The 27,525-nt window shown below is 40.9% G+C and overlaps 2 protein-coding genes across 3 annotated transcripts; both read left to right on the plus strand.

Moving 5' to 3' along the window:
* Positions 1-936: 936 nt before the first annotated feature.
* Positions 937-13,153, plus strand: GTSE1 (G2 and S-phase expressed 1). The gene is given in 13 exon segments (XM_075726406.1): positions 937-992; positions 994-1,031; positions 2,003-2,086; positions 2,813-2,876; positions 2,949-3,564; positions 4,795-4,965; positions 6,346-6,493; positions 7,630-8,007; positions 8,201-8,273; positions 8,709-8,957; positions 10,174-10,354; positions 11,503-11,643; positions 13,054-13,153. Coding segments are annotated over 13 exon segments (2,283 nt in total). The 3' UTR covers positions 13,138-13,153.
* Positions 13,154-15,538: 2,385 nt separating this feature from the next.
* On the plus strand, positions 15,539-27,131 carry TRMU (tRNA mitochondrial 2-thiouridylase). 2 transcript variants are annotated; one of them, XM_075713328.1, is made up of 11 exons: positions 15,539-15,623; positions 16,092-16,257; positions 18,477-18,583; positions 19,151-19,273; positions 21,159-21,331; positions 22,298-22,351; positions 22,899-22,965; positions 23,795-23,895; positions 24,960-25,104; positions 25,351-25,433; positions 26,681-27,131. In XM_075713328.1, the coding sequence occupies exons 1-11, from the start codon at positions 15,539-15,541 to the stop codon at positions 26,825-26,827; spliced, it is 1,251 nt and encodes a 416-aa protein (XP_075569443.1). In that variant the 3' UTR covers positions 26,828-27,131. The 2 variants fall into 2 exon arrangements, with proteins under 2 accessions (XP_075569443.1, XP_075569453.1); XM_075713338.1 differs by lacking the exons at positions 15,539-15,623; positions 25,351-25,433 and having other exon boundaries at positions 16,098-16,257; positions 26,681-26,719.
* The last annotated feature ends 394 nt before the right edge of the window (positions 27,132-27,525 follow it).

The following is a 27,525-nucleotide window of genomic DNA, read 5'->3' on the forward strand; positions in this document are numbered from 1 at the left end:
TACTCAGAACAGAATACATCACTTGGCTGCAGTTTCTGAGGCCATGCACGTATTAGGAGAAAACCCTAAGCACCGCACAGCATTAAACGTCAGAAGAAACGTGGAAGAGTGGCGTTTTACTGGTGTTTCTTACTGACACGGGTCTACTTTTAAAACTGTTCCATCAGTCAGCCCATATTAATTAGCAGTAGTTGGGACTGACACCCAGGAGTCTCACTATTCCTTAGCAACAGGTACATATCCCTTTGGTGCAGTTAAGTTACTCGGACAATCAAATCCAGCAAAAGGTGTGGAGGGAAGAAAAGGAGTCCATCTCCACCCTCCACCGTAGCAGGCATGGCAGCTGTGCTGGGAGTCACCCTGAGGCCCTGCTCCGCAGCAGGGCCCTGAAGCCGAGCGCTTCAGGAGTGCCCAGGCAACTCCTGGGCTCCTCGCAGGTCCGGGCCGCAGATACCAACTGCAGGCACCAATCTGCCTTCACGTCAGGCGCACGGAGCCTTTCCCCTCCACTGCTGCCGTGCTCAGCCGGGCAAACCGGGCTCCGCAGCGACAGGCGGCGGGGATGAAGCAGCAAGGCCGGGGCCTGCGCTCGAGGAGCGGCGAGCGCCAGAGGAGCGTCCCGGCCTGCGAGGCGGAGCGGAGCAGGAGGGGCCGCGACCCGTACGTGGCTGCAGGCAGCCATCCAGCCGCCCCACGGGCACCCGCAGCAGCCCGCTGGCCTTGGGTGCTGTGACGCTCCGGGCGCCCATCTCCAGTTCTACCAGCCCATGAGTAATTACATGTGCTTAATGTGTTAAAAACTGGCCACGGTAAGCGGCTGAGGCCCCGCAGCGGGGCGCAGGCCCCTCGCGGCGGCCGTTGGGGCGCCCCGCCCAACTACAAGCCCCAGAATGCCGCGGGCGGCGGGGGGGGGGTCGTTATCGTTCGAACTCGCCAATGAGGACGCGCGGGGCGCGTCACGTGATCGGGGCGCGATTTCAAACGTCCAGGCGGCCTCGCGGCGCCGTGTCCTGCTCGGGGGCCCCGCGGAGGTGAGCGGAGCGGGCGGCAGCGGCCACCGGCCCTCGGCCGCTTCCCCGGCGTCGCGGTGTGGTGTCCGGAGGCCTTCCGCCGAGGCCCGGCTATAGGGGGGGGGGCCCTTGCGGTGGGGGCCCGCCTAAGCGAGGTCGCCTGAGGTGGGGCGGTGGGAGGCCGGCGGGCGGCCCGGGCGGCTCCTCGCCACTCGCGGGGCTCCGTGTGGCTTGTGAGCGGCTCCGCCCACGCCGGGCAGCTTCTCCTCCCCCGACTCTGTGTGTGTGTGGGGTCGCCTCGGCTCCGGTGGGCTCTGCTGAGCTGCCCCGTGAGGGACCAGTCCTGGTAGGTCCGTGCTCGGCGTTAATCCCTTCGGTCTGGCCGCACCGCATGAGGTACTCTTCCTCAGGGTCTCCTGGCGAACCTGAGCGGGTTGCGTTAAGGTAGGGGCGAGTCTACCTTTGCTCACAGGAAGAACGTATTTGATGGGTTTCTGGCCACAAGTGAAAAAGCACAGTCTTCAGCACAGCACGCGCTTCCTCTGCGGAGCAGGGATGTGCTGAGGCTCGGTTATGCCAGTCTCGAATTAATGCTGTAAAAAGCTTTTCTAGCCTGTGGGGTGGCAGTGTTCTGCTGCAACTGTCTAGCCGTGCTGCCCATTGCAGCTGTACTCATATAAGGAGTTTAGCTGCTGAATGTAGAGTTTGCATTAAGGAATTTCAGAAATCCTGGGTATCGCTGCTGTATTTGAAGGCTTTTTACAGAGGTTGCAACACTTTACATATACATAGTCTCATAGATAATTTGATAGTATGTTTCAAGAGAGGATGGTGAGATGTGTGACATCCCATAAAACATGTCACGAAGTGTAACATATAAGAATCTTCAAAGGGAATGTTTACCTCCTTGCTCATTTGGCAGTATCATAAGATTCTGTGACCTTATTGCTGTTTTTTTAAACCTACTGCATAGCCAATTCCGTATTTTCCAGACACTATGGAGGAAAGAAGAGAAATGGCAGCACATTGCTCAAGTCATGCGATTGAAGAAAAACTGGGTATTTGCGTGAGCAATGGTAGGTGGAGAGCATGTTGGGATATTCTCTACCTGGTGTATCCCTGATTAAAGGCTAAGACAGTTCAGATCAGTAGACCTCCTGTATCTGCTTTGTATCTTGTTCTGTGTACTTGTTTCCTCGCATGGGCTGCTGCTGTCAGTCTCAGACTTACAAGCCTCCTTGAGCTTGTGGAACACTGGTGCTAGAGCATGCATAGTAGTGACAAGATGCCATCAATCTCCTTTCTATATATCTAATCTGAGCTCCTCCCTTTTGCTTACCTGTCTGCGGATTCAATTAATATTTAGTGCATATATTAGCTAATAGGAAAACTAATCTTTCTCACTGGCTCCTGTTACTGTCCTGTGGTGGTCTGAACCAGAAAAGAACTGACTGATAGGATAACTGTATTGTCATATAGCTCTAGATTATATATTCTCACTTTTCTTGATTGGAGGCTGCTGATACCCTTTCCCACAGCCAGATCCCATGTTCCTATTATGGATGCTTAGAAATTTGCGTTGCAATCTTTCATGATATTTGGGCATCTATTACAATTATGATCATATTCACAGCTGTATCTTCAATTTCTTTGACCTAAAACATGTTTTTATTATTGTAATTGTTTAAAATTGGTAGCTAAAACTTTCTTTGCCATTGATATCAGCTTCACCAAATTGTCAAAGCAAAATGCAATCGTTTTTATTGCAAATCTCCACTGTGACAAAATGCTTGTTGTTATAGTTTCAGACTTTCCTCTTCTGACTGATGAAAAGTTTGATTTTGACCTTTCACTCTCTCCAGCAAGGTAAGTGAAGGGTAAATACACCTTGAAAATAGACACATGTAAGGTGCTGGGCTGACTTATTTTTCTTCGTAGTGGAAATGAAGATGAAGTTTTTGTTGGACCTTTGGGACACAAAGAAAAATGTATTGCTGTCAATATTGAAGCAAAACAAAGTGCTGAAAAAAAGAGTGTGACTGCTTCTGATGATAAACTCTTGTGGAGTCCACTTACAGGAGAGAAATTTGTGGAGATTTTCAAAGAAGCTCATTTATTAGCACTGCAAATAGAGACTGGAAGCAAGAACGAACAGACTAAAATAAGCCTGTCAGAAGAACAGGAAAACAGGATTATAGAAAAATTTGTGGAGGACTCAAAGTCAAAACTGAAAATACTGGGAAACCAAAACATAGAGAAAACTCCCAGGGCTGTTAAGAGGGAGACATACTGTGTGTGGGATACCCCAGCATCTCAGCTGCCACCTTGTTTTCAGAAGGAATCAGAAAAACTTTTGTCAGATGACAAAACACATGCTCTTCATACTCCTCCAAACAGAAGCCCTGTTAAAATTCCTGTATCTCCTACAAAAATTGCCAGTTCACCTCTGACACAAGAACTGAAAACTAAGGAAAGAAATATGAAGGCAACTGGCAAACTGCCAATAGCAAAACCTTCATCTACTCTTGGAAAAAGCAATTTGACTATTGAAAAGGTAAAGAGAGCTTCAGGGCAACGTTTTCTTTAAACATGGCCTTTGTGTGTTTTAAGAATGTTTAAACTGTTTACAAGCTTTTATTTTTAAAAGTAAACTTTAATCTTCTGATGTTTTTCTTCCTCATAAGATCCTTAGGCAGGAAATGGTATTATATATAAAGAAGAAAAGTCAGGGCAGATACTGCGGTATAGTAGCCAACTAGTTTATCTGTTATGACAATGGAGGGCATCTGCAGGCAAATTTCCATTGTATTCTGGTTTTGTGAATGCCATCATTCCTGGCTTCTGTTTAAACGCAGTTTTGTTGCTGGTAAAATTACTGCACTGTTCTTAGTGACTTAATGTGCAACAATGGCTTTGTCTACTGTTAACCCTTGTCAATGGAGGTGGTGCTGGGGGGGAAACCACAATTATTTTGGTAGGACAGGAAAATCTCTTAGCTCTAGTTCTGTCCATAACTTGTCTCAATCATGAAAAGCACTGATTTAATGGTATTATGTTTAGGATATGGCTGTGTGACTAACTGAAAATGTATTCTAGGATAGTAGGGAAATAGTTGTGTTAGTGACCTTGTGTGCACAAATCCCAGTCTCTAGATAGAATATCTTCTGGATTTTATTGCTCTACACCTTATGGCTTAGGCTCTAGTACATGCTGCAGATTTTACTTGAATATGTGATGTAGGCTCCTTGGGAACCATCACCTATAGAAAATAGGGGACCTTTTGATTCCTTTGTGGTATAAGTCTCTTCTTGATTTTGGGTGCTATAAGAAAAGGCACAGTCTTATTGCTTTAACTAGCCAAATTGTACCACACTGTCTAAATAGACAGTTTGGATGATGCAGTCTACTATTGTCTCATTTTTTGGAAAGCTAGAGTAAAGCAGAAGAACATGAATTAAATGGAGATCTCATAGTTGTAAGGAACAGCTCTTACAGTATGTAGGTGAATGTGATTATATTAAATTTGTGCTGATGAATTGTTGCAGAACTGTCCTTAGGTTGATGACCAATATCTGGGTTCAAGCATGTTCTAGTACTTAGCAAATACACTCACGAGACTAACTTTAAACTATACTAGTCTAAAGGACTAAGGACTTGACTGGGTTCAAAGGCTTCTTCATTGACTGTTGTCTTGGTTTCTTAACAAAACCAATTTGTGTAAAAAACTTTATAGTAGTTTCTAGAAACACTAGTAGCTTTTAAAATGTTGCATTGAAATTTGCAGCCCAAACCAGGAAAATATACCAGCATTTCTACAAAAAGAGACTTGAACAGCATGGGATCATCTGAAGATCTAATCTCTGATAGATCTAGTGCTGCTTCAGATGTCTTTGAGTCTTCATTCAGCGGCAGTTCCTCAGTGCAAGACAAAAAAGCCCTTCCTGCACCAAGTAAGGTAATGGCAAGCTTTCTTAATATGAAAGTAATTTTTGTGATGTTGCAATACAAAGAAAAAAGATGAATATAGTTTACTTTCTAATTTAAAGCTATATTGTTGTGTATAATGATTTTAAGGAAAAGCAGTCTCTGTTCTGTAACTGCTGTTCTTGAATGTGTGTTCTGAATCTATAACACAATGAACATACTTAAGAGCAACTATAAATGTGTTGGATTAACAAGCATTACCTTTGTTTTTAAAGCACTAGGTGCAGGTAAGTGATCAACAACTTTCTGTAAGAAACAAGGTTTTTGATGTGTGTTGTTAACTATACCATATGAAAAGGTTGATGTAACTTGTATGAAGGTAGGATACCTATAGCTGTCAGGAGTTGTTTTGAAGCTTTAGACACCTACTTTAATGCTGCATGCCACTTCACTGAATCACAGAATAGTTGAGGTTGGAAGGGACTTCTGGAGGTCATCTGGTCCAACCCTCTGCTCAAGCAGGGCCACCTAGAGTCAGTTGCCCAGGACAGCTTTTGAGTATCTCCAAGGATGGAGACTCAACAACCTCTCCAGGCAGCCTGTGCCAGTGCTTGGTGACCCTTGCAATAAAGTGTTTCCTGATGTTCAGTGGTAGAACCTCCCTCACATGTTTCAGTGTGCCCATTGCCTCCGGTCCTGTCACCAGGCACCACTGAACACTGTCCTTTCAGATATTTGTATATATTGATGAGATCAACCTTGAGCCTTTTCTCTAGGCTAAACAGTTCCATTCTCTAAACTTTTCTTCAGATGGGAGATGCTCCGGTCCCCTAATCATCTAAGTGGCCCTTTGCTGGACTCTTTCCAGTAGCTCCAAATTGCTCTCATAGTGGGGAGCCTGGAGCTGGACACAAATTGTCAGGTGTGGCCTCCCCAGTGGTGGGCAGAGGGGGGAAAGATCACATCCCTTGACCTGTTGGCAACACCTCTCCTAATGCAGCCCAGGATACTGTTAACATTCTTTGCTGCAAGGGCACATTGCTGGCTCATGCAACTTGTCCGCCAACACTCTAAAGGGCCTTTTCTGCAAAGCTGCTTTCCAGTTGGTTGGTGCACAGCCTATACTGGTGCTGGGCTACTCCTTTTGTTCTGTAATCCCTCTAAGTCCATAATCAAGTTTGTGGCAGGAATAAAAATAATAGCCCGTCTCCTAGATCTGATGTTCCAGTTCTCTATAATCACCCAGACATAATGAACTGTTTCTAACAAAATTAACTTTTTAAACTGTAATCTGAGGAAGAAGCTTCTCTAAAATTCACAAATAAAAAGCTATAATACGAAGAAAAACCATGGCAAAATCATGTGTTAAATAGTTTCTCTGCTTTTGAATAAACTATATTCTCTGATTCAGCCTGGCTTAAAGAAGATAACACATCTGAAACTTCCTGGTGTTGCTGGTGGTCTCGCAAGAACGACTACTTTATCTTCTTCATCATCAGTTTCCAGCATGAACTCAAGTCTGAATTCAAGTTTACCCATTTCTCCCATAGGAAAAAATGGTAATCACTCTTACTACAGATTTCTGCCATGAATTAATTTTGAAGTAGCTAAGCATGTCTTGGACTGTGGGTTTGGATGTGTTTTAATGGTGTCCAATACCTACAAGCAGTAAGAAATGCTCTGAATGGAGAATAAAATTTTATAGGCTAGCCCAATAAATCCCTGTGGACTAAAGATAAATCTTAGACTTCCATCATTTGTAAAAACTGGATTCATGTAAGCCTAATGGCTACACGCAAGGGTCTGACATAGCTAGAAAGTTAGCAATGCTCAGGAAATCTGTTCTTTTTGTACATCATCTCTATTATAGCCAAGTACGTAGCTTCTGAATGCTGTAAGCTTGTCTAACTTGAATTAAAGAAAAAAAACACCAACACCAAAACAACTGAAATACAGAAGGAAGGTGGAAGGCACTGAATACAGCCAAGAGGCTTATACTATAATGAAGGTATCAATTTGACCCTTTCAGTAAGCCTCAAAGTATCAGGCAAACAGTCTCCTAAAAACACTGACAGATGTAAACACTACAGTTCTTGTAGATCTATCAAGATACCAAGTTACTGCAAATTTTTTTGTACTTTGTTTCTGGGTGGATAATAATATATCAGTAAAAGTTAAAGCTTAATAAAAATTATTTTATATGATAGAAGTGTCTAGTCAAGATTCATCCTATTAATGAAAGTAACCTACAGATGAAAAGAAAGAACCCTATAGAAAACTGAGAAAAGCACTTGTGGTGTAGTTCAGCCTGTGGTGTTAACCAGTGTAACTTGAACTATTACCTTCTTGAGTGCCTGCTTAAGGGAACAAAGCCAACTATGCTGGGAGAAAACGTTGAAAATGTAACTTGAACCTGCAAGCTGTTTTGGTGTTCCCTGAAGAATATTCTTTGACTTTATTGCAGTAACGCAGGAATTTGGTGATGAGACTTTCTAAAACAGGCAAAATTGCTGGAGAATTCAGGGAGTAAGTTTTCATTAGTTGTATGTGTTCTACTTAAACTTGAGTTTTTGAACATAAATTCAAATGCTGTAAATTGCTGCTTTTCTTTCCTGTGTGAGTGTAATTATTCTGCTTAGTCAAAAACTTAGCCAAAAGTGATCATTCAGATGTATAACTTAACTTCCTATTTCAGGAAAATCAAGCACGTCTTCAAAAACTAGCGTGAGTGGCTCTAAGCTTTCATCTAGTACAACCAGGTTGGCCCTTGTCAGGCCTACCAGAGTGTCATCTCTGCAGGCTGCCAATACTGAGAAATCCAGGAAGCAAGCAAGATCAGCTAGTACTCCCAAAGTGTCTAATGCTGTAAGCTTGGCTAATTCTTCAGCTTCTGCAACATCATCTGAGGCTGTAGGCAGTGGAATTCAGAGGCTGAGCTCTGTTCCTAGTCTGCAAAAGCTATGTCAGCAGAATAAAGATGGAAGTGCAACAAAAGGAAGCCTGTGTCCAAAGCCCAAGGCTAGAGTTTTGTCTGTTCCTACAAGTCAAACTAAGGTTCCAGTGAAAACTGGAGGTAAGCACATACTTTGCATGACCCGTTTTCTAGCTTGGCTATTAAAAGAAAATGTTACCTTGAATGCTTGTTGTTTGTTTAATTACACTTCTGTCCACCTCTTGGAAGAAATCAGTATTTTAACTGAAAGGTATCTGTTATAAAAATAATAAATATGAATGTGGATAGGAATTAACAAAACTTTTCTCTTTAGATACACCACCAAACAAATCAGCACCAAAAGCAACACCATCTCTTGGATTAACATTTTGTGGCACACTTGGAAGGTAGGGCTTAACTGAAAATCGAATGGGCTGAGGCATACTTCTTAGAATGCAACATGGTTGGGTGTTGCAACAATTCCTAAAAGTTCTGACTTCATTGTCTAGTCCCTTGAGATCCTCCAGGTTAGCTGTGTTAATGCCTATTGGAACTGATTTTAAAAAAAACCCAAACAAACAACAAAACAAACCCCAAAACTAAACCAAACAACGCCCCTACTCTCTTCAGAAGAAGAGGGTTTTCTTTGCAGTGCTAAATAGACTAGAGTCATTCATGAAGAATTCTTATGAAGTAAAGCCCTTACTATGCTGTGATTATCAACTTTATGATCATTACCTTTCCCTTATTGACCAAAGAAAAACTGTTTTATATTGTTTGGTAGAATAGTTTGAATAAAACTGTTTCTAGAAGCTTTTGGCTAATGCATGTTCCTTTTTTAGTGCCATGGCAGTCAGCACTCCTTTGAAAGCCTCAGAAGATAGGATCTTTCAGAATTCTTGTTTTCCTGAGAGATCTGTCTCCATGACTCCTGCCAGTCTGAAACGGTCTGGCTTACCTACACCTGTTCGTCGTATCTCAGGATTTCCAGCAGCGACTCCTAAAACTGCACCAAGAATGGCATTTTCTCCACATGCTGCATCTATTCGCCAAAGTTCCAGCTTTTCTACCAAGAAGACTCTTACAGCTGGGTAAGACGGAAACCTCCATATATGAAATGAGTATTGTAGGCAAACTGCCTCTAAATGAATTTTAATAATGACTTTCAGGTTTCAAGGACCTCTGCTAGATGGTAGAATAAAGCATTTGAGCATAGATGCTGTATAGGCCTAATAAAGATTTATATCTTGTGACTAGTAAAATACTATAAGCCTTACTGAGATGAATCAATATCTAACATTAAAGAATTATCATCTCTAATGAGAAGTTATTTGTATTTCTTGAGCTAGTGGAGAACTTAAGACTTGTATCTGATGCTCCAACTGAAAAAAGATTTGGTGTTGGCATTATTTTGCTATTGCCTTCTGATGAAGGGAAGTAGCTCGTTAAAATACGTATTACTCAACTTTGTTTTGTACTGTTGCCAATGCTTCTGTAAAATTACACTTTGTTAAAGCACCAGTCAAAAAGCCAAGGATTTAGTTGACTGAACTTCAGTTTCTGAGCATGTTTACCTATGTTTCATTTGAAGTAATTGCTTGCAGAATGAGTGAATCCTACATTGTTGTTAATTACGTTTGTTTTCTGTGAAAATAATGTTGCCTTCTTCATATTATCAGCCCAATGTCTTCTCACAAGTGCCATATTTATGCATGCTTGCTTCATGGTTGGTGGAGATGAACTGTATTAAAGCAGGAATGATTCATGGCTAGAAAACTCTTCCTATATATCGTGTTACTTAAGCTAAATGTTCAAAATATTCTTTTCTGTGAAGGAAACAACTACTCTCTCTACAATGACTTTATCATACTAATCAGATTACAACCCCTGGTCCTCTAGTTGGTGTCTAGTTCCTCTCAGCCGGGACTGAAGTGGGTTGCTCAGTGATATGCAATATCAGTACTTGTTTGCTGGTTGTTTCTTCAAAGTCTAAAAAGACAAAATCCCACATGTGAAGTTTAGGCTGTGTGTATATTTTAATTTAAGATTAAAGCCTTCATCATCCTGAAGTCATTTTTTTCTGCATGGGTAGGCTATGAATTTATTGCAGCATGAAATATCTTGTATTTTGCACGTAATTAGTACACTTTTGGATAAAAATATGGAAGCTTTTTGGTCCCATTAATGGTTTACCCATTAAAACTTGGGGTAAAAAAGGAGAAAATGAGGTTAGGGCATTGGCTTGTCTGTCTTTAGTAGTTCATGCTGATTAAAAAACTCAGTTATTGCCAATGTTCTTTCCCCTAGTTCTAAACAGGCAAAAGAGAGTAAGATGCAGATATCTTCTTCAGAAGATGATATATCTCCTCCACCTGTGCTACCTCTTGCACTTAACTTCTCACCAGAAAAAACTGCTACAGAAGTAGCAGAAAACAAATTAAAAGAGGATGAAGTACAAAATCAGCTGGCTGAAGAGAAACAAACTGAGGTAAGAAATGACAATACATTTTTCTACAGAACTACCAAGTAAACTGCTTGAAAAGAAATTATTTCAAGAGTGAGGGATAAGTAGGAACACCACTTCAATACACACAAAGTTAAAATGGATTAACTCTTAAGTGTGTGCACCCTCTAGTGCCTATTTTTAGCACCGAACATCTGTTCAGTGTTTCCACTAAGTTTGTTCTCATCTCAAAGCTGAAGCATCAAATACTTGCAGATTTCATATTAAATTTCCACTTCTGGATAAGTGCTGTGCAATCCTTGTGGAATTGATCAGAAAAGCAGTGTCACAGATCAGTTCCTGTTGCAACTGTAAAGCTCTTTTTGTGGGGGGAGGGGAGAAAAAAGCACTGCTGTAGCTAAATTCAGTCACCTAACAGCAGTGCAAATCTGCATACAATGAGTGAGAACTAAACCCCAAAGCCCATGTAGCAGTAAACTTAGTTAAGTGTCATGTACTTACTCCAGTGAACACTTTTCCCCCCTCTCTCAAGAATCTACTGGCTTCATGTTAAAAACTGGCACTCCACAGGCATTAAGGAGAAAGGACTGAACTGGTAGTTCTGAAATATAACCTGTCAAAGTAGCCATTGATTTACAAATATTCAGGTGTAGAATAATCTGTAGGTTAATTACTTGATGTTATTCCATCAGTATTTTCCTTATTAGCTTACTTGATGACACGAAGTATCTGTTAGAGAATTGCTTAGCACGTGTATAGAGTAGTTAAACTGGATAAAAACATAACTCAAGTTTGGAGTTCTACAGAATAGTTTATATGGCTATATAACACTGCACAACCACTGTAGTCAAGTCATTTAAATATTAAGAGATTTATTACTCTTCTGTTTTAAATTTGACTTAACTCTGCTTTTAAGTGAAAAATTATTTTATGCCCCAAGGAGATCTTTTGCTTTGTGTCACTGCATTTTCCACTATTTGTGATGCTAGCCATTGGTAGAGCAAGAGCTGAGGTTTTTACACTGTGTGCAATCAATCCTGCATGAAAAATATCCAACCTGTAGATTAAGCCTGTTCTGTGATTATTACAGCTGTATAAGCTAAATTGACTGCCTAAATGTTTATGAAGGAAGCATGGAGAACAGAACCTGAACTCTCTCTTTTTTTTTTAAGGCCTTGCTGGTAGATATTGGAGTAGACAAATGTCTCCCATGCACTTTGGAATGTGAAAGTAGACCTCTGATTGACCTTTCCAATACTCCTGAAGCGAGTAAGATTGCTCCTCTAAAGCCAACATTCTCAGGGCACGTAAAGGTACGTTATATTCATAGAATCATAGAACGATTTGGGTTGGAAGGGACCTTAAAGACCATCTAGTCCAATCCCCCTGCCACGGGCAGGGTCACCTTCCACTACACCAGGTTGCTCAAAGTCCCATCCAGCCTGGCCTTGAACACTTCCAGGGCTGGGGCATCCATGGCATCTCTGGGCAACCTGTTCCAGTGCCTCACCACCCTCATAGTGAAGAATTTCTTCCTTACATCTAATCTAAATCTACCCTCTTTCAGTTTAAAGCCATTACTGCTTGTTCTATCACTACACACCCTTGTAAAAAGTCCCTCTCCAGCTTTCTTGTGGGTCCCCTTCAGGTACTGGAAGGCTGCACTAAGGTCTCCCCGGAGCCTTCTCTTCTCCAGGCTGAACAACCCCAAATTCTCTCAGCCTCTCTTCATAGTCTTCTGGTGCAAATATGCTAGCAGAAAAATGTCAGCTGGCTGCATATACTTGTCTGCAGAGCGGCTCCACAATACTTAAGAATTATTTAATGTTAGCTCAATATGATACTACATATTAAGGTGCACTTAAGTAAAGAGAACATAATGTTTAAAAATCAAACAATGTGCTTTAAACTAGAGCTTAGTGAGCAATCTGCAAATGGGAAAAGGAAGAGGATGGAGAAAGAACTTAATGCTTAAAGCAGCTGTTAAAGAATGAAAGTGTTCTGCAGCAGGAAGTGAATGCTGTTTTCAGTAGAGTAGGCATGCTGACTCTTGTTTTCATTTTCTTGCAAGTTTTCAGTTCTTGGCAGCAGCAGCTCATTTTCAGCAAAAAAGCAAGGCTGCCTCTCCTGTTTAACGCCTCTCCTTACTCCCTCCTTAGCTGAAAGATGTGCCTTGGAATCTACTCTAAATTTGACAAGCATTTCTGGGCAGGTGTTTTTTGTACACTAGTGGCTTGAAGGTAGATGCCTTTAGATATTGTCAGATGAATGGTGGTAACTATGAGGATGTAGCCTTTGATGACACTAGATGTAGTTGGGATCAATTTAATAATTGGGTCCTTCAGAGTATCTCAAATGAGGATCACAGAAGTCTGACTTCTGGGGCCATGTTCAGAGATGTTCAGAAGTGCTCTGCCCTGCCTGGATGACAGTGTCACTTGAATATGCACAGTAGTGACACTTAGAAAAGCCTTTTAGGCTTTTAAGGTGAGTATGGGCAATAACCACCTTGTGAGAAGCTTGTGCTTGTCTAAGAATGAGCTAGATATTTAAAAACCTGAACCTAAAAGCTTGAGTGTGGTGCTTGTATCTGTCTTCTGCATACTCATAGGAATCCTAAACAAAAAAAAAGTACTTAAGACTATGTTAATAGAGATTATCCCTGCTAGTAGTTATGTACAACAGCTGACTACAATAGCTAAGTTTTATTGTTTTTCTTTCAGCTAATTGATTTGAGTTCACCTCTTATCACTCTGAGTCCTGATGTAAACAAAGAAAATCTGGATTCTCCTCTACTGAAGTTCTGAACTTGAGTTGAAATGAAGAATTCTTGGCATCTGTGATCTTTAAAGTGTTTAAGTGTTACTCTTCACTCATACAGTGGTTTAGGGTTTTTTTTGAAGATGGTTATAGATTAACTGATGAACTGCATTAACACAATAGAATCCTAACAGTCTTGATATAGTCAAACCAAGTCTGATTAATGGTTCTGTTCATGGATGTGCTGCAATGGATGTATTTAAACTGTGTTGCTCTGAGGCAAAAAGGGATAGTCTCTGTACTGGAAGCCTGTCTCTTTTTATTTCCTACCAATTATCCTTTGATTCCTTATCCCCTATGTGCAACAAAGATTTAATTTAAAATAAATCAGTTGTTTACCAAATTGTTGTACAAAATAGCAACCTTTTATTACAGGCTTTGGTTAGACTATTTTAGTGTTTCACTAACATGTTAAGATGTAGGTAAAGCTAGTGGACTTCAGGGTGGGTTTTCATACAAAAGTGTAGCAAGTTTGGACATAAATGTTTTGCTGTTGAATGCTAGTGGAATACACTGACAGCAACAGCTGAATTTCTGCAATTCGAAGGAGAAAGCAACAGCTTGTTACTGCCAGATGGTTTAGTCTTGACATTTGAAGGTTACACTTGAACTTTCTCACTCTCAAAGAATAGAATTTGCTACATTCGGATAATACATGGAGATTTTAAATACAGGGAGGTGAGCGGAAGTGAAAACGCACACAGTAGTAGCTCATAAATGTTGAAGCAACAAGCCTGTATTGGAGACTAGAGACTTCTGCTGTGTATGTACTAGCTTAATATATTTATGAAAGTTTATCAAGAGATGGAAATGGATTTTCAGCTGTATTAATTCAAAAAGTGGTGGAAGTTGGAGACTCTAAGTGTTTAAGTAGGAAGAAGTATTCAGATGATTTTTGTCAAACATTTTGATACTGAACAAGGCTGCTACCTTGGCTTTATCTGAAGGCAGTTGCCTACTTCTCAGCACAGCTTCCTTTTCTGTGGTTACTGCAGTCTCAGACTCTGTTCTGAATAAAGGCCTTTGGCCAGATTGTGAAGACTCTTCTGAGTCAGGGGAGACAACCATGCTACCTGCTCCTGATAAATACGAACCATAAAAGCATGGTATTTGTATACTTTTGTGCTTGTTCTTGCTTCTGTGAAAAGCAAGAGGGCTTCTTCAACCGAAGCATTTACTAAAACTTTGAGCCAGTGCTGTGCAGTTAAAAGCAATATTCAAACCAGGTCCTCAACTAGTCTTCAAATGAAGGGAGAAATGGGTTTGGTTGCATGTTTCTGAATTGAAACAGAAGGAAATATTTAAAAACAAAAAAAACACAACTTTTTTTCTTAGGAGTGATGTATTTGTGATTTCTTTTAAAAAAGTGGGTTTATGCCCTTTACTTCAAGGACTTGCAGGAAAGCCAAGCATTCTGTGCCCCTTGAGAACTACATTTTGTGGTACACGCTTTTGCAGGCAGCAGGTCTAAATTCTGGTTTTGAGTGTGACCATGACAATGTGTAAGCAAGTGGGAATCATCTGCCAGTTGAAACACCCAAATGTGTGGTTCTAAAGCAGGCACCTGGCCAGCTGAATGCTGCTGGGACTCACCACCTGTATTGAGTGGCCTAACTGTTCACTGGTGTTCAGCCAGTGAGTTGACAGCTCCATGTGTCTTCAACTAAGAGCCAAATTCCAACCTTCTGGTATGTGCTAATAGAATAGAATCATTAACATTGGAAAAGACCTCTAAGATCATCAGTCCAACCATCAACCCAATGCCACCATGCCTACTAAACCATGTCCCAAAGTGCCATGTCTACACATTTTTTGAACACCTCCAGGAATGGTGACTCCACCACCTCTCGGCAGCCTGTTCCAATGCCTGACCACTCTTACTGTGAAGAAATTTTTCCTAATATCCAATCTAAACCTTCCCTGGTGCAACTTGAGGCTGTTTGTTCTCATCCTATTGCTTGTTACTTGGGAGAAGAGACCAACACCCACCTCACTACAGCCTCCTTTCAGGTAGTTGTAGAGAGCGATAAGGTCTCCCCTCAGCCTCCTCTTCTCCAGACTAAACAACCCCAGTTCCCTCAGCCGCTCCTCATAAGGCCTGTGCTCCAGACCCTTCACCAGCTGCGTTGCCATTCTCTGGACACGCTCCAGCACCTCAATGTCCTTGTACTGAGGGGCCCAAAACTGGACACGAGCAGCGAGCAGGCGCTAAACGCGACCTCTCACGCCACTTGTGGAGCTGCCTTGAGGAAAGGGCGTCCCCTGCTCGGCGCCGGAACCCCCGGGGGGAGCCGCGTTTCCCCGAGCGCCGTTGGGCGCCGCACCGCCGCGGCCGCCGGAAGCGGGTGGCGCGCGGCCGGAAGCGGCGGCCGCAGCGGGGCGGGGGCGATGCTGGCGGCGGGGCGCAGAGTGGCCTGCGCCGTCTCCGGCGGGGTGGACAGCGCCGTGGCCGCTCTGCTGCTGCGCCGCCGAGGTGGGCGGGGGCGGCGGGGCCGGGTAGTGTCCTCCGCCGCGGGGGCCGTGCCTCGTCTCTGGGCCCCTCTCGGGCCTCCTGCCCGGCCGCTCCCCGCGGGGCCGGGTCCCGCGGCGCCTCCCGCGCTCCCCCGCCGGCGGGCGGAGCGGCCCCGGCCCGGGCAGGGCGTCTCGGAGCGCCGGGCGCCTCGGGAGGCGGTGGAAGTGAGCGCCGCAGGAGGGACGGGAGAAGCGCGGGGTTGGGCAGTAGCGTCGCGTTAGGCGGCCAGCAGGGCTTGTTTCTTTGTTAGCTGTAGGAAAAACCGTCGTACAGTAACTACCGTAAAGCTTAGCAGGATGCTTGCTTAGTGCGGGACTGCTCACATATTCTGAAGCAAGCAGTTGCTCAAGCATGTCTTGAAAAAAACAGAGTTTGGGTCCAGGCTGTAAGAATTTCACTTTATAAGTCAGTCTTACCTTCGTTTCACAGGCTACCAGGTGACGGGCGTCTTTATGAAGAACTGGGACCCTCTGGATGAACAAGGAGCTTGCTCCATTGACAGAGATTGCGAAGATGCCTACCGGGTTTGTCAGAAGCTCGATATTCCTTTTCACCAGGTTTCCTACGTGAAAGAATACTGGAATGAAGTATTCAGGTAGAAACATGTTTAAAATAGGTGGTTGTTCAGTATATTAGTGTGGTACCGTGCTATTATAAAAAGTAAGGATGGACAGATAATGGGCAGTGGCAATTTATTGCAGTATTATCAGTGCTGAGAGAAAGTACTGAAGCCTGTTAAATATCGGAGGAATTACTTCTTCTCTTATTTAAGATCAGAATTCATATGTTAGTTTTAATATGCTTGCTATTTTTGCAATTAACAGATTTCTCCCTAGTTACTATGAGCATGTACAGTTGCTTTGTTACGTTTTGTTTCTTCTACTTCCCACATACTGGCCCAACTTTATTGCAACTTGAGAAAAAAGCATTTAATGGAGCATCGTTATTGTCTGTGTATGTAATTGATGCAGTGCATTTTACCTCAATATACACTGGATCCAGTTTACCACAAAGCGATCATGAACTAGCCTTGCTTATGTAAACTTAGAACAAATTTGAAACTATTCTCTAAAGAGGGTGTTCAGATTTTCTGTGAATTTGTTCCACTTTAAGGAAACAAAGTTCTACATAGGAAATGCTGAGTGTTTTTCTTGGGAGGCAGGAGAGGGAGGGAAGTATTAGTATAACAACATAGTTTATCTTTTATGCACTCAACACATACATAAAAGTTGTTCCCTGATCTTCATCGTCCCCCTTTAAGTAGTGCTGTTGTTACCTTGTCTTAGAAGAAATTGAGGAATAACCTAGTCATGCGACTTCTATTTCATGCTGCATTACGTCAAGTTGAGCACTAAACTTTTCTATAGTCAGTGAAGAAAACAGCCCTGTCCTGGGAAAGTTCACTCCATTTTTCCCTCCTGGTGTGAGAGAATGAATAAACGTTATCAAAACTCTTGAGGGGTGTGGGGTGGCTGTAAATGACAGTGAATCAAAGATCATAGCAGATCAGCTTTTCCTTTGGTTCTCATCATGTATTAGTACGGTGTTCCCAAACAATCTGTTGCAAGTGTCTCGGTTTGTTTCAGAATCCTTTTTTCTTTGCTGTCATCACTGATCTTGAGTTTACTCCTCCTCTGGATCTCTCTTTAAAGGGTTAGTCATCAAAAAACACCTTTTATCAAGAGAACTATTCCAGGTCTTGTCTTTCCCATGGTTTGTGCAAAGTCTGTTTCAGTTCTTTGTGTCAGAGAGAGATTCAGTAGGCATCCTTCATTGCCTTTTCTCCGGTTCTGTACTTGAAGTTCTGAACTGATGTGGGCCTGGCTTTATGCTGAGTCTTTCATAAAGTTTCCAGCGTACTCTGGCAGTATTTACAAAGAAGTATTGTGTTATCATAAGAGTACGGTGCTGAGCCAGCAAGAGGGAGGCGGCTCTGGGTAGACTCAGGTGATTTAATTGTTAGTATGAATTGTTGAATTCAGAACTGTTAAAAAGGAGTTAAGACAAAAAAAAAGATATGCTGCTTTATTTTCTGTTTATGAATGTAATGTATAACACGGTAAGGAAGACACAGTTGATTCTGTTTCAGGTTGCTGGTGTTCTTTTAAATCCAGTCTGTGCCCTCAGTTCCTTTTGGACTTCATTGTCTACTGAGAACAAGCAAAACAATGCAGTGATCAGGCCTTTTGATATCTCAGTGCATTGCTGTATGCTGGTTTTATCTCATTAGTTATTATTCCAATGTTTTCAAGCAAATAATGCTAAGCACTTTAATTACATGATAGTGTAAAGCTGCAACATGACTTTGAGAAACTGCTTGAATTTCTTGAAGGAAAAGAAGAAGACAGGAAAAAATCTCTATAAAATTAAGGTCCATGACTGCTTATGGTGACATTATTGCAGATCAAGTTGTTGTCCATTCAGCTGAGACACAGTAACTCCTAGTGTGTACTCCACTGCACTGTCACTTTGAAAAAATAAACTGGGTTGTTTAATTCTGAAAGTAAGTATTTTGTAAGAGATGAGTAGGATGTGCACAGTGGGCAGCTGTGTCTCCCCCGAGGGAGTATTAATTTAATGAAACATGGTTACAAGATTGTGAGTGATCATTTGACCACATCATCAGTGCACTTTGGAGAAAATCTTCCAAGCATTGTTTTTTACAAGTTAAGATCTAACGGGTATTTTATTTCTTACATAAAATGCCTGGTATGACTGGGTCTCAAGTTCTCATGTTTAAACAGATCGTTCAGTCTTGGATAGTATTTTGCAGTGTTAATAATATTGATATACATTTGAATTTTTATTTTACAGTGACCTCTTAAAAGAGTATGAATTGGGAAGGACTCCCAATCCTGATATTGTGTGTAACAAGCACATCAAATTCAACTACTTTCTTCATTACGCTATGGATAACCTTGGTAAGGCATTTTCAGGTGTGTCAGTACAGAGTGTGTGCTGTGGAAATGCTTAAAGGATACAAACTCTTGAAAAGGGGGGGGGGGGAACATGAGTTCCTATGCATGCCTAATTCACATATCTCTGTGGCCGTATTTCAATATTTGCAAAGTATTTGGTTTTAAGTTTGCTTTTATATATAGAATCACAGAATGGTTCAGGTTGGAAAGGACTTTTAAAGGTCATCTAGTCCAACCCCCCTGCCATGGGCAGGGACATCTTCCACTAGATTAGGTTGCTCATTTGTAGGCACAGATTTAATTCAGGGACATACATTGACCTCACCATTAAGTTTAACATTCTTAGGTGGTCCTTAAAGTACAAAAGCACAAGTGTTGGCATGCTGATTAATAGTTTACGTTATTTAAATAGCAGGACTGTGATTACTGTCAGTATAAGATTTCTCTGTAGGTTTTCTTCCTTTGCTGCTTTCTGCTGTTCTTACTGGATGTTTATAATCCTGTTTTAAATTCCTGAATTTCAAGTATGTGCCTTTGTGGTTTTGTTTTTTTTTTTTTTTTTCTTGATAGGAGCAGACGCAATTGCTACTGGGCATTATGCTAGGACCTCACTAGAGGACGAAGAAGTGTTTCAACAGAAACATATTAAAAGACCACAAAGGCTCTTCAGAAACCGTTTTGAAGTTAGAAATAGTAAGTGGTTTCTTCATCTCATATTTCATCCTAGCTATGAAAGAGAAATTTAAACTATATTTGGTGTCACAGAATCAGGGAAGTTTATTACCTTACACGCAATGATTACCATTTAAACCCCAGCCTTTGTAGAAGGTTGATTGTGCAAAACAGGGGATTTACGTTACTGAAAATTACCCTGACTGGTCAAGTATTACATTTTCTATTTTAAGAGTTCTAATCCAGGTGCAGAGGTAAGAATAAGCATTTCAGTAGTAATCAACATTCTGAAGGAGCTGTAACATGGATTAAGGAGACAGGGCTATCTTCTGTACCCTGGAGAAGTATTTCAAGAAATCTTTATCGAGTATTTCCATGACTTAAATAAAATTTTCTTTTTTGATGTTTCTTTTATTTTAGGGAACATATTCTTTGGCTATTCAGTATATAGTGCAGATAGAACTCATCATGGGGATATGTTTAAGTGGAATTTTAGAATTAAGGCTTTGAAACATTAAAATTAATAACATACTTTATACAGTAATTGGGCTGTATATTATTTTACTGGAAAAAATCAGGTTCTCATTCGGTAATTCAACTGTTCTGCCTTATTTCTCTGTTCTGCTATAGAAGCCTGGTTTTCTCAAGTAGATCAGGATTCTGCCTACACTGCAATTAAAAAGTGCAAGTGCAGCATGTGCAGACATTTTTAAGGCTACGATTCTCAGCAAAGGTACTAGTAGCAGCAGTGCAGGCTTTGCCCTTCACGTTAATAGTCTGCCTGTGGCTGTACATCATCAGAGGTTGATCTCAGCACCGCGGTGGTTCTCTTGTTATCAGTACCACAGCCAGCATGATGAATACTGTTTTGGGTATGTCTCTGCATGGCACTGTCACAGCTTGGATGGCGATGTAGAGATTTTCCAAATAGCTCTGCAGTGGGCCATAATGCAGTAAAGTAACCAAGATGAAGCTCTGATGTATAATGAGAAGCATGCTATACCCAAAGGGAAAGAAACTTGCAAACTACCACTGTGCAAAGCTGCTACGGTGATGTTTCTGTGTTACAGCTTCCACGCTTTCATTTGTTTGTTCTGGACTTAAAGGGGTTTATTTGTTTCTTTGTTTTAATTTTATTTCTGGAAAGTTAAAATGGCCCCGATGGGACCAACTGTCTATACTTGTGGCAAATTGTGATTCACAGTTGTAGTATTTTGTGATGCTCTAAACAGGCTTCCTGCGCTGTTGCTGAGATTTTGTATTATTAGTTGTGACTGAACTGTTGGCTTGTAGTTAGTGTTCGTTTGAGTCAAGAAACATGTAAGTAGTTTGTACAACGACAGAGTTCTTAGCTCTTAAAGAGAGTGGACAGAACATGACTGAAAAACTATACCAATTTTATTTCATCTGGACGATCAGGAGACTTCATCTATTTTAAAGAAAAAAGTCAAACTCTCCTCTCTGAGCATTGGGAGTAATTCTGCTGATCGTTCAAATAATTGATTTATAGCAGTGGGATTTCAGGGCAAAACTGATTGTCTTTTTGAAGAACAGTATAGTCTAAGATATTTGAATCTTCATTCTTTCTTTCATATGCAAGTTGGTTTTGGTTTTAATATTGTTGATGTTGTTGCCAATGATACATGCAGTATTGCAATAGATGAGGCAATGCAAGACTTTGTAAGATTCTGCTTTGTACAAAATTGGAATCTTTCTAGATCTTTTTGGTGGTGAGAAAATACCCAAACATTTTCAATTAGATTTTGAAAAACCTAAAAAAAATACTGTCTTTAACATGTATTTGGAAATAATGAAACTAAAATGTTGCTAGTCAAACAAAATACAAGGAAGTTGAACTACTAAAGGGGGTTACGTTGAGATGCTTTATGTGTTCTGCACTTTGCAGCTGTGAAACTCCTTCAAGGGGCTGACCTCTTTAAGGACCAGACCTTCTTTCTAAGTCAGATCTCACAGGATGCTTTGAGGAAAACCATTTTCCCCTTAGGAGATTTAACAAAAAGTTTTGTAAAGAAGATAGCAGCGGAACATGGCCTTCATCATGTGCTAAAGAAAAAAGAGGCATGGTAACACTTAAACTCTTCTGATTTGTATTTCTCTCTAAAATAGACTTTCACAAACTATTTGAACTTTAATCTGTGACAACTCCTCTGTTTCTGAGCACCATAATAGAATAGGTTGGGAAGCAGTTTTATAGTTGTCTACTTGCTTAAAAGTACTTTCATGAGCTTGTGGTTAGTTGTGTATTTTAGCTTGCAGATAATTTGTCTACCATTGTATCTCAGAAGAACCAAGGTGAAGGTGAATGGGTTAGGATGCTGTGAGCCTTAAGGAAAGCATTCTCTATCACAGCAGGTGAGAAGCCTTTGGTCTTTATTTTCCATAGCGTTTAAAGGCTTCCTCACTATAATTGTTTTTCAGTATGTCTTTATAGAAATTGGATCATACTGTTTTTCCACAGTTACTCTTTTAAAAAAAAAAAAATCTCTTTCTTTGAGAATAACATTTCATGAGTTGATCTTAAAAAAAGGTAATGGAGGCAGCAGTTGTATTGCTGATTCTGTCTTGATCGCTCTTAATGTTTATATTTGTCCACTGTAAATGGGTATTTGAAGAATGTAGGCAGTAACTGAAAGGAAAAGGAAAGCCTATTTGTTTTTGAAAGTCGTCTTTTAAGAGATTTATCATTACTGTATAGTTGTGTTACTTTTGTACTTTAATCTGAAAGATATTTCTGTTTTTAATATATATACAATATAGTCACCAAGGTTAATGTATTTATTTATGGAACATGTGTTCCACTTCCTATTGTTTCTCTTCTGTGCTTACGGTTCTCACTGATACTGTATAGAATTAGTTTACCTATGTTGGAGCAGATGTTGTGGTTTTGTTTGTTTTATGAGATGCCTAGCATAGTTCGGGATACATAGGGAGGGAAAAAAATCCATCTTGGACAGATTATTAATAGACATTATTTCAAGTATTTTTCTCTGCTTTTATGGATTCAATACCACGTTTTCTTTTCAGAGTATGGGAGTCTGTTTCATTGGTGAAAGAAACTTTGAAAATTTCCTTCTTGAGGTGAGCAACATTAAATCCATGACAATCTTTATGCTTTGTTCTGGTTTTCAGTAGTAATTTATAACACTGTCTACAGAAAAATCTCCAACAGCTTGTGGCCCACACTAAGTAGCAATGTCCCATCTCCCTTTGCAGTCCCAAGCCTACCCAGAAGCTAATGCCAACTGCCTGTAGGAAGTATCTTGCCCCTCCACCAGCAGTCAGTCACTTTCTGTAGCAAAAGGAGTGTGTGAACTTGCACTCCTGTGCCTGCCAGGCTCTAATAACTGGTTGGGATGTGGGGGGAGGAAATGGCTGAATCCTGCTGTCCCGTGGCGTAAGTAAGGATCGGGGGAGTGAAGCCCAGAATTACTGCTGATAGGGACCGCCCTTCCTACTTTTCCCTGCAAAGGAGCGTAAGGGAAGAGGCAGTAAGCTGCTTGGGCAGAGTTTGCTTCTTGAAAAGTTATTTTCCAACTTCAAGAGAATGTAGTGACAGAATCTGAAATATACTGTGAAAGTTTTTTGGGCCATCTTGTGACTTAAACAATCTCTTCCTATTTGGTAGTATTTAGAACCTCAACCAGGTAACTTTGTTTCCATTGAAGATAAGAAGGTGATGGGAACACACAAAGGTAATTGGCTAACCTGCCTTAATAACTGCTTTTAGATAAATGGAACAATACTGCTTATATTTGGAGGGACAAATTTTGGGAAATTCCAAACCAGTCTACAGGTTTTTCCCAGTTTGATACCTCTAATAATCATGGAAAACTTGCTTCATACAATAGTAGAGGCTTGAACTACAACTGTTTCTTGATTATTTATTCCATGTTGCAAGAAAGTAAATGATAGTTATTAGGGTTATTCTGTTGATACTAAGTGACTGTTAATTTAGTACCGAGACACCATTGTTCACTTAATTCTTTCAAAATGACTGTGCTTCAGTTCCAGATTCTTTAGTACCTAAACTTTGCAGAAAAAATACACCACGCACCTCAGTGATGCCCAGTAGGACATCACCAAACATGGGCAGCTTACCTTTTCCTTTCCTTCTGTGCGTCCTTCCTTTGCTCTCCTCAGTTCCAGCTGCCAGAACTGAGTTCCTCTCCCAAGTAATTTATGGAAGTAAGGTGTTCTACTAGTACATAAAAATAAGGGAAACTGGTAAGACTGAGCGGTAGCAAAACCACAAATTGAAGCTGAAATAAAGAAATGTTTGTCTTTTATAAACCCTAAGAATACCACAATTGAAACGGATTGATTTGAAATCATGTGCTTCAGGTACAGATGGAAACTTTCAAGTAGATGTTAGTTTAGTTTGTAATTGGCACGCTTCTCTAAGACAGCTTGGTTCATTATTCTTTGTTTAGTGGTAAGGTTTTGGGGAAATGATTTTAACATATTTTTCTGAAAGTAAAAGATGAAAAGTTGCTAGCAGCATTAATTTTCATATTTCTGTAGGTTGGTTCCTCTACACAATAGGCCAGAGGGCTAGACTAGCAGGCCTGAAGGATGCTTGGTTCGTTGTAGACAAAGATGTCAGCACTGGAGATGTCTTTGTGGTGAGTTAATTAACACTGGTATTGCAAATGACTAATGCAAGCATTCTGTGACTCCTGCTGTATGGAATGTGATTCTAACTTGGGCAGAATTCTTGGGTTTCCTCTTGGGGGAAACAAGAACCAACTAGTGTAGCATCAGCAGATTTGAAAAATCTGTCCAAACTGGCTTTTCTTGAGTAGAAAATTGTTTTAGATTTTGGCATAGAACTTTTCCAGACAAAGGGTGAGTACTGAAAAGGATCAGCCAATCTACTGAACTCTCATTTTCTACTCTAAAACATGAGGGTTTTATTGTAGTTATTATGACACAGTATATAAAATGCGTATTATCTTGGTTTACTATGTATTGCTACTTTCTTTTTCTAGTAAAAGAAGTAGTAGCCAGTATTACAATTTTAGCATTTTGAAAACTGAGGCAGAATGTATACAATACTGCAAATAATTGGTGTGTTAATGACTAATCATATGAGATGACTGGGAGTTCTGCAGCTTGCTAGCATTGTTAAATGTTTCTTGCTGTTCATGCAGTTGTTATTCTTATTTGATACTGATGTGATTATAATGAGGTGTTCTGCTACTTCTTGATGTGCCTGGGGGGAAAAAATCTTAACCAAAATGAGAGTTGAGAGGAAACAGGCAGGACCACTAGGAATTTTTTTTTATGCCTTGCAGTAAGGTTGTGTGTATGCAATGCCTTTGTTAGGGAGGTGTTGAGCTGAGAAATTGGAGAAGAGGGAGGGAGCATCCTGTTGAGGTAGGATAAGAAGGACAGTAGATACCTGAACTCAGCCTGAAGAAGGCAGAAATATGATTGGAGGAAAAAGAATACAAGTGACATGACTGACATGAAGAGTGACAAACAATTCAGGCTTGCTTTAGCCTATTTTTTCCACTAAAGGCTTCCACTTGGAAGCTGATTAAGTGCTAATAAATGCTTGGTTTCTTACTCATTTTGCCTTAATTTTGATATGGCTTGATGCTACTTCTATATTTCATGCTTTACTTTACAAGTTACTAGGCTCTTTGGCAAAAACATCAGCATTAAATAAACGTTGTATTTTAAGGCACCATCAACAGATCACCCTGCTCTGTACAGAGACCTATTGCGGACAAACCGAGTGCATTGGATAGCAGAGGAACCTCCTGCAGAGCTTGTTAGAGACAAAATGATGGAATGTCATTTCAGGTTTCGGCACCAGATGGCACTGGGTAATCAGACCTTGTTTTGGTTTTTGTTTTACTCAGTTTGTGAAACTGTGGTGGTGTGTTCAGTGTAGTTTTGCAGAAATAGTTGAAATGTTTTGGCTTGCCTTTCTGTTTCTGTACTGTCTTCATAAAACAATTCTGTGTAGTGGTATCTTGACTTATGACTGTTTAACCTAGTGATGAAGGTTTTTGTTTTTTAATGTGAACATAAGGATTAACTGGCAGGTGTTTGGCCATTTTCTGCTCTAGTGCCTTGTGTGCTGACTCTAAACCAAGATGGGAGTGTGTGGGTGACACTAGTGAAGCCAGCAAGAGCTATCACACCTGGGCAGGTAAGTTATTAGAAGTGATTTTCTTTCCTTTTTTGCATTTTGGCTTGTCTGGCTAATAAAACAGCATAGTGTTTATATTAGCTGGAGCAAAACAGTTAACTTATTTGCATGTGAGAGCAGTTAGCTCTATTTTGACTATTCATCAACTATTTTGAAGGAGATTGTTTCTAGTTTTAAATGGTCTGTTGTTATCCGTATAGTCTGAGAAACTGGTTTACAAGTTTTAGAAATACATTAAAACATCTCTGGTAATCAGTTGTATATGCAGAAATGGAATCTGTTGTTGTCTTCAAGAAATAGATTTAAAAGACATTAGTTTGGTAATTGGCTGCTTAATATGGTTTTAGTGTTCAACTTTGTTTAGTGAAGATCTGCGTCCAGTGAATTTCATTGTCCTGGAACAGTGCTGAGAAGAGGTACCGTGTAGTGATGCCTTTTAACGCTGCTAATATAAAGATATTCATCACATTGTGAACCAGTGGTTCTCAAACATTTTCTGCATGCCCTCTCCCAGCATACTTTTTGCCCTCCCTCTCCCTCCCCAACACTTGGGGGCCCGTGGGACGCATCAGGAGGGAAACAAAACTATTTGTAATGGAGAGAGGGATACACTTAAGACAAGTGAGCTGAGCTGAGAAGACTCCAGCCAGAGCTGATGATAGGCACGAGAAGCCCCTGACTGCCAGGAGCTGCTGAGCCTGTAACCGGGCTCTTTACTGCACGGTAGTGAGCCAAGGCCAGGAGGTCTGTGCTGCTCCTCTCCTGCAAGAACTGCTGAGCATGTCGGGGAGCCCCAGCCGCTTCCTTCCAGATGGTCTGCTCCAGTAGTCCTTGGTCCCCTTCCTATTTTGAGAAGTGCCGCTGTAGCCTGGGCACAGTTGTCTGGGCAAGGTCCAGTGAAGATGCAGATGCTGTTGTGGATGTTGTCCACTTCGGGAAAGGAAGCTTTCCAGCACAAGCCATTCCACCTCAGTAACTGAAGAGTTTTGAGATAATCTTTTAGAAGTTCATGATGGAATTTCCACCAACATGTTCATACATGTGAGCCAACAAATCCTTTGTGGGTTGGTTTTTTTTGTTTGTTTTTTGGGGGTTTGGTTTGGGTTTTTTTTTTTTTTTTTTTTAAGATTTATTCAGAACATATATAAATGAATACACTCACTGTCCAGCAGGTCTTGCACAGCCTGCAGTTACTCACCATGCCATTTGCAGCTGCTGAAAAGACTCTCCCTGTGTTTATCTCCTAGTTTGCCGTGTTCTACAAGGGTGACGAGTGCTTGGGCAGTGGCAAGATCCTAAGGATGGGCCCATCGGTGTACACCATGCAGCAGGGTAAAAACCGAGAGGAGGGTCCAAAGAAGGAAGAGATTGACCAGATAGAACCAGTAACATAACACATGGGTTTGTTTATTGAAGGACTTTGGGGAATTTGCTACCTGAAAATAATAAAAACAGTAATAAACAGTTTTTGTTGATCTGTATGTTCTAAAGGTCAGTTGACCATCAAGTCCCAGCTCTTAACTGTTAGCACTGAACAGTTTTAAAACTAAAGCCAGTTTGGTACAGTTTTACTGGACTGGATGGTGATATTTATGTTAATACGTATCAAGGGATGTCTTAAAGTTGTTCTGTAATAGCTGTTACACATACAAGAATTTTAATATAAAAATCATGTCTGAAACCATAAACCTATCTTTTATGCATTTTCCTTACTTGAAGATACCTGTTCCGAGGTAAAGTATGTACGTTGTTTTACAGTAAATGTATGTTTGAGGTTTGAACTCTGTATGAGGAATGAGTGATATTTAAGTTTAGCATTTTGAATGAACTCTAAGCAACAGATATTTATTTTTAATTTTACATAGTTTTATAAGAAATGCTGTGGATTCTTCAGCTGTATTAAGTAGTGTTTTCAAATGTTTACATAATTCAGAATTACAAATCTAGGGCTTAAAAACAGTCTTGATTGTTAAATTTTTTCATGCAAGTGACTAATTTTTTGTTAACTGCTGAGAGCAGAGGCTGGTTTGTCTCCTGGAGAAGAGAATGCATTGTTGTGCTTCAGAAAAATGCAAATTCTTATGCATTTCCT

Source organism: Pelecanus crispus, chromosome 1, assembly GCF_030463565.1.
Source record: "Pelecanus crispus isolate bPelCri1 chromosome 1, bPelCri1.pri, whole genome shotgun sequence".
NCBI classification, from domain to species: Eukaryota; Metazoa; Chordata; class Aves; order Pelecaniformes; family Pelecanidae; genus Pelecanus; species Pelecanus crispus.

Coding starts and splice junctions, on each gene's coding strand:
- TRMU (XM_075713328.1), top strand. CDS start 15,539: ATGCTGGCGGCGGGGCGCAGAGTGGCCTGCGCCGTCTCCGGCGGGGTG. Junction 22,966..23,794: donor GGTGATGGGAACACACAAAG/GTAATTGGCTAA, acceptor ATATTTCTGTAG/GTTGGTTCCTCTACACAATA. Junction 23,896..24,959: donor GCACTGGAGATGTCTTTGTG/GTGAGTTAATTA, acceptor TTGTATTTTAAG/GCACCATCAACAGATCACCC.